The sequence below is a fragment of the Salvelinus fontinalis genome, chromosome 33 (assembly GCF_029448725.1).
Source record: "Salvelinus fontinalis isolate EN_2023a chromosome 33, ASM2944872v1, whole genome shotgun sequence".
In the NCBI taxonomy this organism is placed as follows: domain Eukaryota; kingdom Metazoa; phylum Chordata; class Actinopteri; order Salmoniformes; family Salmonidae; genus Salvelinus; species Salvelinus fontinalis.
This window is the reverse complement of record NC_074697.1, coordinates 47632632-47645575: the sequence shown is the minus strand read 5'-3', so window position 1 is coordinate 47645575 and position 12944 is coordinate 47632632. Positions and strand designations below refer to the sequence as shown.

The window sequence follows — 12944 nt, the reverse complement described above, 5'->3', positions numbered from 1 at the left end:
GCATACATAATATAATAACATCTGATTGGACATGCATATCAGATATGACTATTCTTCACAGTAAACTGTCAACATGACCTTTCAATGGTGTCTGTTTCCACTAATACAACCATACCTGAAGTGAACAGAGAAGTTAGCAATTAAAGCAACAGAATAGAACACTCTGTAGCTTTGCAGAGTTCTTCCCGACACCGACATGAACTTTACATGATAGGACAAGACTCCTGCTATTCATTCTAAAGAGCTATGATTAGATCTAAAGGTGACAGAAAGACAGGTGAAGGGCAGCTTGCAGCATATGGCTGTGTCGTAATTATAACATTGAGATTGGATACATGGCTGCAGTGAAGGAGACAATGACTAAAGCAAAATGGAGAGAGAGAGACAGACAAAGAGACAGCGAGACAGAGAGAGAGTTAGCAATTGAGCATTGGCTAAGGGTGCATGATAGAGTTGAATATTTTCCCTGTATTTTACAAATGTTCCATCCAGAGAAAAAAATCTATTTTCTCCCAGGTAACTCGGTATTTCGCCCCGAAACCGGAAGTGTCATTCAAAAGCATATAAAGCATATACAGGAAATAGCCTATGTCTGGATTTGATAGCCTATGTCTGAGTTTTGATTGAAAATTCAAGTCTGATGCTACCTGAGCCTGATGGGCCATACATTAAATACATTTTATGGGGCCATGCCAAAAAAAGTCAAAATGATTGTGTCGTTATCCAATATATATATGACATAAAGGATACTACATTTTTAAGCACGACAGAAAAACATAAAAGCCCATAGATGTCACTAGCTACAGTTGAAGACGGAAGTTTACATACACTTAGGTTGAAGTCATTAAAACTCGTTTTTCAACCACTCCACAAATTTCTTGTTGACAAACTATACTTTTGGCAAGTCGGTTAGGACATCTACTTTGTGCATGACACAAGTCATTTTTCCAACAATTGTTTTCAGACAGATTATTTCACATATAATTCACGGTATCACAATTCCAGTGGGTCAGAAGTTTACATACACTAAGTTGACAGTGCCTTTAAAAATTTATGAAAATGATGTCATTGCTTTAGAAGCTTCTGAAAAGCTAATTGACATAATTTGAGTCAATTGGAGGTGTATCTGTGGATGTATTTCAAGGCCTACCTTCAAACTCAGTGCCTCTTTGCTTGACATCATGGGAAAATCTAACGAAATCCGCCAAGTCTGGTTCATCCTTGGGAGCAATTTCCAAACGCCTGAAGGTACCACGTTTATCTGTACAAACAATAGGTCGCAAGTATAAACACCATGGGACCACGCAGCCATCATACTGCTCAGGAAGGAGACGTGTTCTGTCTCCTAGAGACACTTTGGTGTGAAAAGTGCAAATCAATCCCAGAACAACAGTAAACCAGACTAACCAGGCAACTGCACGTGGAGACAAAGATTATACTTTTTGGAGAAATGTCCTCTGGTCTGATGAAACAGAAATAGAACTGTTTGGCCATAATGACCATCGTTATGTTTGGAGGAAGAAGGGGGAGGCTTGCAAGCTGAAGAACACCATTCAAACTGTGAAGCACGGGGGTGACAGTATCATGTTGTGGGGTTGCTTTGCTGCAGGAGGGACGAGTGCATTTCACAAAATAGATGGCATCATGAGGCATGAAAATTATGTGGCAATATTGAAGCAACATCAGTCAGGAAGTTAAAGCTTGGTCGTAAATGGGTCTTCCAAATGGACACTGACCCCAAGCATACTTCCAAAGTTGTGGCAAACTGGGTTAAGGACCCACTGGGAATGTGATGAAAGAAATAAAAGCTGAAATAAATCATTCTCTCCACTATTATTTTGATATGCTGGCGCAGCATACGCCAGCCTACGTCTACAAACATAGGCTACAAACAAATTAGATTTTTAATTTTGAAATATAATAGTGCCTATTATATTATATTGTTACATTACAGCCTTATTCTACAATGGATTAAATATTTTTTGTCCCAATCTAAACACAATACCCCATAATGACATTGCGAATACAGGTTTTTAGAAAATACTGCTAATTTATTACAAATAAAAAACAGAAATACCTTATTTACATAAGAATTCAGACCCTTTGCTATGAGACTCGAAATTGAGTTCAGGTGCATCCTGTTTCCATTGATCATCCTTGATGTTTCTACAACTTCATTGGAATCCACCTGTGGTAAATTCAATTGATTGGACATGATTTGGAAAGGCACACAACTGTCTATATATGGAAATATTTCAGACCCCTTGACTTTTTCCACATTTTGTTACGTTACAGCCTTATTCTAAAATGGATTAAATCGTTTTTTCCCTCATCAATCTACACACAATACCCCATAATGACAAAGCAAAAACAGGAGAGAGATGCTTGATGAAATCCTGCTCCAGAGCGCTCAGGACCTTAGACAGGAAGCACACAGCCAAGACAACGCAGGTAGTGGCTTTGGGACAAGTCTCTGAATTTCCTTGAGTGGCCCAGCCAGTCCACGGACTTGAACCTGATTGAACATCTGAGGAAAGGCCTGAAAATAGCTGTGCAGCGACACTCCCCATTCAACCTGACAGCGCTTGAGAGGATCTGTAGAGAAGAATGGGAGAAACTCCCCAAATACAGGTGTGCCAAGCTTTTAGCGTCATACCCAAGATGACTCAAGACGGTAATTGCTGCCACAGGTGCTTCAACAAAGTACTGACTAAAGGGTATACTTATAAATTTGATATTTCAGTTTTTAATTTTTAATACACAAACCTGTTTTTGATTTGTCATTATGGGGAATTGTGTGTAGATTGATGAGAAAAACTAAATGTGGAAAAAGTCAAAGGATCTGAATACTTTTCGAATGCACTGTATGCCTTTCATAATATTTTACCTAATGTTATTAGCCTACCTCCTCTTTCTTTTTCTATTGTTGCCTCATTCATTCCTCAACAGTTAAATTAAATAAGTTCCGTTGTCCTTATCTTCATCATTCTTCAAAAAAAAAAATTATCCCTTTGTTTGGTAGTTGCTCGCCGAACATCTCATTCCAAACTCATGTGCATTAATATGGAGTTTGTCCCTCCTTTACTGCTATAACAGCCTCCACTCTTCTAGGAAGGCTTTCCACTAGATGTTGGAACATTGCTGCGGGGACTTGCTTCCATTCAGCTACAAGAGCATTAGTGAAGTCGAAGCTGGTGTTGGGCGATTAGGACTGGCTTGCAGTCGGTGTTCCAATTCATCCCAAAGACGTTCGGTGGGGTTGAGGTCAGGGCTCTGTGCAGGCCAATCAAGATCTTCCACACCGATCTCGACAAATCATTTCTGTATGGACGTTGCTTTGTGCACAGTGGCATTGTCATGCTGAAACAGGAATGGGCCTTCCCCAAACTGTTGCCACAAAGTTGGAAGCACAGAATTGTGAAGAATGTAGTTTATGCTGTAGCGTTACAATTTCCCTTCACTGGAATTTAGGGGCCTAGCCCGAAGCAATGAAAAAACAGCCCCAGACCATTATTCCTCCTCCACCAAACTTTACAGTTGGAACTATGCATTCGGGCAGGTAGTGTTCTCCTGCCGTCCACAAAACCCAGATTAGTCCGTCGAACTGCCAGATGGTGAAGCGTGATTCACCACTCCAGAGAGTCCAATGGCGAGTTTTGCACCACTCCAGCCAACGCTTGGCATTGTGCATGGTGATCTTAGGCTTGTGTGCGGCTGCTCGGCCATGGAAACCCATTTCGTGAAGCTCCCGACTAACAGTTCTTGTGCTGACGTTGCTTCCAGAGGCAGTTTGCAACTCAGTTGTGAGTGTTGCAACCGAGGACAGACAATTTTAACGAGCTTCATCACTCGTCGGTCCCGTTCTGTGAGCTCGTGTGTCCTCCTACTTCGCGGCTGAGCCGTTGTAGCTCCTAGATGTTTCACATATATAATTTAACAGTTCCATTTCACGTCATGCTGTTGATATAAATAATTTATTATAAAGGGAAAGGGAAATAGGGATACCTAGTCAGTTGTACAACTGAATACATTCAACTGAAATGTGTCTTATAATTTTCCGGTTTCTCGCAGTTATTTATCCCGGGAAAAGGGAGTGGTTTTGGGTGGTAAATCTCGGTAACCAGATTTCTGCCATTCAACCCTAGTGCCATAGCAGGACTGGCACTGGGAAAGCCAATCCCTCACAATATCCTCTGAGAAGACAAGCAAAAATGTGCCTGTCTTCCCATCCGCATCACTCTGGACAAATGCCACGCCCACTATCGTTTTTTCACCATGATAAGTCTGGATTTGCTCCCTCCCCGGCGACTTCTCAAATGCAAACACATTCAAACCATTTTGATTAGTCCCAGAAACGGATGGGTTAGGCCAGACAGGCCTACACGAATCACATCGTTTTGATATCAGCTCAATCGACTTCTGTGACATCAGGTTCAGACTGATGTATGGCGTGATCGATAGAGCAGCTAAATTAAATTCAGGATGGGTCGTCAGGCAAAGCAAAAATCCCTGCCCCAATGAATATTTCTCTGCATCTTTTTTTCTCCCCAAAAAATGCCTATCCCTCTCAAGAATTACTCTCTCCCTCACACACTCCCTCCCTCCCTGATTAGTTTTCACATTTCTGTATTCATCCTGTCAGTTCTTACTGTTTTATTTCTCTGCCCTTTTCCTCTTCAGACTTAATCTTTCCCTCAATCAGAGATACTGATGGCCGTTACCAGACATCTTGTCGCCATGGCAACTCATGGGGCAGAGAGTAACAACACACAGGAGCTTGGATTTCTTTCTATATCTACGCCTCTGTCCTACGGTCGCTCCATACCTCTATTATCATTCCACAGTCTTCTACTCCTCCTTTTCTGTGGTTTATGGCACGCAGCCCGCTCATGAGGAGAGGATGTTGGCTGAGAAAATGAATTATGTTTGCCAACATTTTATGCTACACTGAAGATTTAATTACATGGTAAACTGTAAGGACTTTGTATAAAAGAATCTACGCTAATGACGGGACCCAAATTACGCAGGACATTCTATCCTCTTTGTTTATGGATGTTTACATCTTTCGTTAGGATCCTAGTCAGCCAGAGGTCTACTTCTTACACTGAAGACAGTGGGATTTCTTTCAATACTCTCAAAAGTGTTAATTTAACACTGGATCAGTGGGACTCATATATGCTCTGTGAAAATGTTACATTTAACACTCCAATCGTTAAATACACCGGTGTATTTGCCGTGGGGTCTGCAGCAGGGAGTTTGTGGTCAGAGGCTTCAGCTTCAGCATCTGCGAACGTAATCTTGAGACGAGGTTTCAGCATCACTGAGTGTAATCTCGATATGTCAGCCCCCCATGTTGTCCTACTATACAAAGCGGCGGTCGGATTTGCTCAGATATTGTGCTCGGCATGGGTGTGCAATTATTTATTTTTTAAACCCTGAGAAACAGTTAAAGGGGCTATAAAGGACAACAGAAAGCTGAGGAAGTTTGGCTCAGTGCCAGCCAAAGGAAACACACGTTCTTTTCATTTGTATTCATTTGTATTTGTAAACTTGGTGACGTCACTGACCTGTACTACAAGTTTAAAGACATTTTAACTGTGATTAAAAAGCTGGTAAACACCGCCATCTGTTTTCCTATCTTCATTCACAACATTTCAAGAACATTTATGTATATTTGTGTGTATTTTACGGTGCAGTGTGTCCACCTGTCCTTCTCCACTAAATGATGTCTTGACTTTCATTGACCTTGACAATATGATACCATAAAACGGTTGAACAAATGTTAACAAACTAGCAAGTAACGTATCATGTGATCGGTTTCCTCTTATTAGCAGCTATTCAAGTAATAATAAACATGGAATCAAAAGATAATGACTCAGTGTCATGGAAGTGATTACATTGGCGTGAAAAAATAATTTGCCCCTTTCTAATTTTCTCTACTTTTGCCTGTTGTCGATACCAAATGTTATCAGATCTTCGACCAAAACCTGATATTTCATAAAGGGAACACGAGTTAACAAATAGCACAACAGCTACATACTTATTTAATTGATTGATTTAATAAACAAAGTTATTCAACACCCAATGTACCTGTGTGAAAAAGTAATTGCCCCATTACACTCAATAACTGGTCGTGCCACCTTTTTAGATGCAAATACTTTTACACGGCACAGTATATTATCACAAATCAAGACACAAAAAACGTAATCCAGTCGCTTGACTACTTGACCCCATGACCTGTAGATAGAATATCATTGTTTTCTTGTAAGAAAGAAGGATTTTTTTTTTTTTATCAGAGAACAATTTAAAACAAACACACACACACACACACACACACACACACACACACAGACATACTATTCAGAGATAATTATTTTACAATGCTGTGACTGTCACTGTTATTGAAAACATGTCTATCTAGCCTCTGTTTCCTTGGAGACCAAGGCTGTATCTCATTCTGGGGAAATTACGCTCCTCTCACCTTGTTCTTGCTAACTTCACTAGCTGGTATTTGCGCATAATCTTTAACTGATTATGAACAGACCTTGTATAATAATAAGAAGCGACTTCCTTGGGCCAAGAAACACGAGCAATGGACATTAGACCGGTGGAAATCTGTCCTTTGGTCTGATGAGTCCAGATTTGAGATTTTTGAAGACTATCATTTGATTTTCAACAGGACAATGACCCAACACACCTCCAGGCTGTATAAGGGCTATTTGACCAAGGAGGAGAGTGATGGAGTGCTGCATCAGATGACCTGGCCTCCACAATCACCTGACCTCGACCCAATTGAGATGGTTTGGGATGAGTTGGACCGCAGAGTGAAAGAAAAGCAGCCAACAAGTGCTCAGCATATGTGGGAACTCCTTCAAGGTTGTTGGAAAAGCATTCCAGGTGAAGCTGGTTGAGAGAATACCAAGAATGCCAAGAGTGTGCAAAGCTGTCATCAAGGTGGCTACTTTGAAGAATCTACAATCTAAAATATATTTAGATTTGTTTAACACTTTTTTTGTTGCTACATGATTCCATATGTGTTATTTCAGTTTTTGATGTCTTCACTGTTATTCTACAATGTAGAAAATAGTGAAAATAAAGAAAAACCCTTGAATGTGTGGAAACGTGTGGAAACGTTAAACAAATAGGGTGGAACAGTATACCAAAAGAAATATGCTAAAAGAAACTGTCGAAAGTTCACCTTCACAACCAGTGCTTGCTGCTGAGGCTTTGATTAAATCAAATCCGAAAGTATTGAGCAGCATACTAATTATATCGTATTACTAATTATATCGTATTACCAAAGAGAGCCCGTCATTAGATAAGAATATGTCATGTCTCATCAAGATGTGGGTGGATTTGATCTCCCGCTGTGTAATCGAGCAGGAGACTGCAGAGAATGTCTGACCTCTCTCACTTTTCTCTCTCTCCCCAACCCATTCTTTCTCTCTCCATTCAGTGCGTTCGGGAAGTATTCAGACCCCTTGACTTTTCCCACATTTTGTTACGTTACAGCCTTATTCTAAAATGGATCAAATAATTTTTTCCCCCTCATCAATCTACACACAATACCCCATAATGACAAAGCGAAAACAGGCTTTTAGACATTTTTGCAAATGAATTAAAATAAAAAACAGAAATTACAATATTTACATAAGAATTCAGACCCTTTGCTATGAGACTCGAAATTGAGCTCAGGTACATCCTGTTTCCATTGATCATCCTTGAGATGTTTCTACACCTTGATTCAATTGATTGGACATGATTTGGAAAGGCACACACCACATACAGTGCATTCAGAAAGTATTCAGACCCCTTGGCTCTCCCCCATTTTGTTATGTTACAGCCTTATTCTAAAATTTATTAAATCGTTTTTTCCCTCATCAATCTACATACAATACCCCATATTGAAACAGCAAAAACAGGTTTTTATAAATGTTTGCATATTTATTAAATATAAAAAACTGAAATATCACATTTACGTTATTCAGTAGTCAGACCCTTTACTCAGTACTTTGTTGACGCTCCTTTGGCAGCGATTACAGTCTCAAGGACATTCAGAGACTTGTCCTGAAGCCACTCTTGTGTTGTCTTGGCTGTGTGCTTAGGGTTGTTTTCCTGTTGGAAGGTGAACCTTCACCCCAGTCTGAGGTCCTGAGCGCTCTGGAGCATGTTTTCATCAACGATCTCTCTGTACTTTGCTCCATTAGTCTTCCCAGTGCATGTCAGAGCAAAAACCAAGCCATGAGGTCGAAGGAATTGTCTATAGAGCTCCGAGACAGGATTGTGTCGAGGCACAGATCTGGGGGATGGTATTAAAAAATATCTGCAGCATTGAAGGTCCCCAAGAACACAGTGGCCTCCATCATTCTTAAATGGAAAACGTTTGGAACCACCAAGACTCTTCCTAGAGCTGGCCGCCCAGCCAAACTGAGCAATCGGGGGAGAATGGCCTCGGTCAGGGAGGTGACCAAGAATCCAATGGTCGCTCTGACAGAGCTCCAGATTCCTATGTACCTAATGCTTTGTACACTAGGTGTATATCAGCTCCTCAATATATATATATATTTATCCCTTTCTCTCTCTCCCCCCATCTCTCTCTGTCTTTCATCCAGGCATCGGAGCTGGGCATGCTGTCCGTCTACTACACCTACATCTTCACCTCGCTGGTAAGGAGATGGGGCCTGCTGCTGCTACTCGCTAATGGAAATTGATGCTGTTGGTAACACTTTGCACTAATGGTCCTGTAGAGATGATTCATATCGGCCTGATTGATGACTCATTAATGGGATGCTGGGGCCCATGTTTTCCTCTTCCTCTCACCCAGTTGCTCGGATTCCCATGTATTTATGTGCCACTGGGTGCTGGGGGGCAAGAGAGGGGGGAATCATTGTGGAGAATGATGATCCACACCCTCATTTTCCTAAAGAGAGAGAGAGCGATCGCTCAACGAAGCATCGTACGGCACCATCCCCACAGGAAGAAGAGACCACTCGTTATTTATGTAATGCTCTTTCAACATGCAGTTAATCATCACCTGTCCATGCATCGTCCCCAACGTAGCAATATTCCCTTGAAATTACACACACACACACACACACTGCTCGGCGGATCCTTCTCAACAAATGGCAGCTTTTGATTATGCCTATTTTCACCATGTAAAGAATACGGTTCGCTAAACTGCCAAGTAACCAGGGAAGGGAGTCAGATCACTTTATTCTGCTCCCACAAAGAGGAGTGTATTGGAGGTTCTATCTTTGACAGGTAGCGTGAGTAATTACCCATTCCTTTCATGTTGGGGGTGGGGTGATTGGTTGAGGGGGGAGATGCCCCCTTAGCAATGCCTACCATGCTGCATGAAAAAGCATTCCCCACTCTCTTGAGCACTATGTTTTGACATTACCACAGTGCTTAAGTACTAAAATATATGGTGGCTTGCCCAAAACAGAAAATGTTTAAACATTTTTAAACATTTTGCAACGGAAAATGAAAATGAGCGTGTCTTATTGGAAAATGGTGCTTCTTAGTGGCAATGCAGTCTAAGGCACTGCATCTCAGTGATAGAGGCGTCACTACAGACACCCTGGTTCGATTCCAGGCCGTATCACAACCGGCCGTGATTGGGAGTCCCATAGGGCGGCGCACAATTGGCCCAGCATCATCCGGGTTTGGCCGGTGTAGGCCGTCCTTGTAAATAAGAACTTGTCCTTAACTGACTTGCCTAGTTAAATACAGGTTAAATGTAAAAAAAAAAGATATATAATCATTTAGTTGAACACGTCCAGGGTCTCTCTCCCTATTTTAGTCCGTTTTCTTCCAGTTGGTTCCGAATGAACACAACCCTGATGTGTAACGTAGGTGTCAGTGCTGGTGCCTGTGATGGCAGGCAGAATGGCTGTGGGGCACTGTAAGAAATTAAATCCCATGTCCCAGATAGTGCAGCAGCCCAATTTGTGCGTCGGCTGGGGGGAGTAGACATTTGTCATTTGTCACTAGCTTAGATGTGGCGATAGGACAATTTTGTGATCAGCCGCTCCTAGAGGATGAGAGATAGTCCCTCCTCACATCCTCCGTGTTATATCTCTCTAGATATCATCTCTCTCTATCTCTGTCTGTCTCTCTCCAACTCTATCTCTATCTGTCTGTCTCCTTCTCTGTCTCCGTCTCTCTCACTGTCACATCCCTGACTGTCACCTGCGCCTACAATGAGCTGTCTGGGAAGTTGGAACGTATTCAAATTGATATGTGTGGTAGCTAATCCAGAGGTCTTAACAGATACAGTGGGTCTCATTTGGATGCGACACATTTGTGAGTTTAAATTACTGAAGCTGTGAGTAGTTTGTAATTCATTAAGATTAACCAAGGTATTCAAAAAAGTAACAACCTGGAATGCAGTCACCCAAATTTGAACTTGAACTTTAACCATAATCCACACTTTAGATGTTTTTTTTGACTCGGTAACAATCAGACTACAATTGTCATAATGCTTTGAAACATAGTTAACATTTACTCCTAATTAAAAAGTAATATTGTACTGAAAATAGCACATGGAGGGCTGTGCGGCCCCACAAAGAAATGCCACCCCACACCATGACTGACCCACCGCCAAACCGGTCATGCTGGAGGATGCTGCAGGCAGCAGAACGTTCTCCACGGTGTCTCCAGACTCTGTCACGTCTGTCACATGTGCTCATGTGCTCAGTGTGAACCTGCTTTCATCTGTGAAGAGCACAGGGCGCCAGTGGCGAATTTGCCAATCTTGGTGTTCTCTGGCAAATGCCAAACGTCCTGCACGGTGTTGGGCTGTAAGCACAACCCCCACCTGTGGACGTCGGGCCCTCATACCACCCTCATGGAGTCTGTTTCTGACCGTTTGAGCAGACACATGCACATTTGTGGCCTGCTGCGTGTCATTTTGCAGGGCTCTGGCAGTGCTCCTCCTTGCACAAAGGCGGAGGTAGCGGTCCTGCTGCTGGGTTGTACTCGCGTTCATTGCCAATATGTAACCATCGATGATGACTAATTTATTTGTCAGTTAGAATGTATTTTTGTTGACATTGTGAATCCAAATGCCAATGTGAGGTGGCAGGGAATCAACAACCAATATATTGTACAATTCAAAAGATTATAAGGAATTTTCCTTATAAGAATGATAAGTCATTTTCAATCACCTCGGTTTTAATAGTACGAGAAACCATGCAGAACATGAATCAACCATCCACTTTGATACACAGCCAACACATTCTACCAATGATCATTTTCATTCACCTACTCATTCATAATCTTAAGAAGGATCACGCAGAACATGTATCTATGTAACACAGTAGGCTTGTAACACTGAAATCAGTCCCCCTCCCATGAGCCTGTGTATTCCCATCAGGTGTCACATCTCCCCCTGCTTTACCCAGCATGCTCCTCTCTTCCTCGGACATCCCCATACATCTGCAGCCGGAGCGCTAGCCCTTTGACGCGCACCGTGACAAATGACCTGACACCTCCATTTGTGTGCCTAATTTGTTTCCTCAAATCATCTCCAGATATGGCTCATAAAAAAAAAGTGTGGGGGGGGGGGGGGGCACTCTGCAAATTACTCCTAAAACAGGATTCTGGTGTCGCTGTTCAGGGATTCAAGGCATCATATTTATCTTGATGTTTGCTTTGCTTTGTTTGTCTCGGGTTGTTTGTCTCCTAAGTGCAGTCATTCAGAGATGCGATGCTGGCTGATTAAGGAGTGCGCTGGGAGGAGGTTGCAGCAGCCATTCCTATTCTTCTTACTGTTTCTGTCAGTCACCGCCATGTTGTTTTAGAGGATTAAAGACCAGCTCCTCAGAGGACAATGGAACATAACTTACAACCCATTGATAGAAACGCAATGAGCAGCATCGCCTTGTCCAACATCATAGCTGCCTGTATCTTTGGGTGTACGTGTACAAGTTAAGTACCTCAAATCCCCAACATTTTGCAAATTAACTCAACAGCCTTATTTTCGTGTGTGCACGCCAGGCGGCGTGAGTGAGCGTGTGTGTGTGTGCGCGCATACGTGACTTGTGGACCTTGGCAGGGTCATTTGAAACCGGGGATCATTGAGTGGCAGTGCTGTGAGTAGCAGCTAATACTGTGGAAATGAAAAAGGGCAGCTGAAACTGTGGGAGAGGGATCCATGTCCACTCAAATAACATCAACTTGAGTTTTCTACATTGACTCTTCACATTATCCTCCATGGGGGTCCCGTATTGAGAGAGGCTTAGGTAAGGTTATAGAAAAGGAGCCGTGGAGAAGGTTAATCCAGTGTAATCAGTTCAGTCAGTAAACATGATTCTCGCACACACACACACTTTTACCATCCCTCTCTCGTTCTCTTATAGTAACTCCATGGTGTTTCTAATGTTTTGTACACTCAGTGTATGTGTCACTTAAAGACAGGCCAGTCGATGAGTTATTACTGTCCCCGGGGCCAGGGAGATGGATGAGGGAGAATGACCATCAATGAGAAATCATTACGGGTAATGCGCTTGGATGTATGCTGCCCAAGGGAGAGCGATGAATTCTTTCACTGTGAATTCCCTCATTAACACATCAGCCCAGATAGCCAGCTTATTATGAGACGGACCATGTGTTCCCTCGCAACATTAATTTACCTTTCCTGCCTCCGAAGGATAGGGGCCACGCCGTCCGGAAAGTAATGAATAATCAAGAAACAATCACTTCAGTTAATGATGCAGTCGGAATTAGTCTGGCAAGGTAGTGGAGAGAGGAGGTGCAAACGGGCTGCGTTAATGAACACCTCTCTGTGCGGTTTGCGGTTTTACGAGCCATTACAGTGGTGTTGTCTACTTAGCGTCAGCCGACAACAGTTTGGGCCTTAATGTAAACTCGGGCACTGTCATTCAAAGTGAAAAGTTATTCAAATACATTTTTGATTTTGAAGTAAGTGGCTTTGAGTAGCT

General features: G+C 42.3%; 1 protein-coding gene across 1 annotated transcript in view; it reads left to right on the top strand.

Moving 5' to 3' along the window:
* The window catches only part of grik4 (glutamate receptor, ionotropic, kainate 4), a 438773-nt gene that overhangs the window by 331310 nt on the left and 94519 nt on the right, over nucleotides 1–12944 (top strand). Inside the window, exon 8 of the mRNA XM_055896489.1 lies at nucleotides 8613–8666. Coding sequence (XP_055752464.1) covers nucleotides 8613–8666 — 54 coding nt within the window. The remainder of the gene's footprint in view (nucleotides 1–8612; nucleotides 8667–12944) is intronic.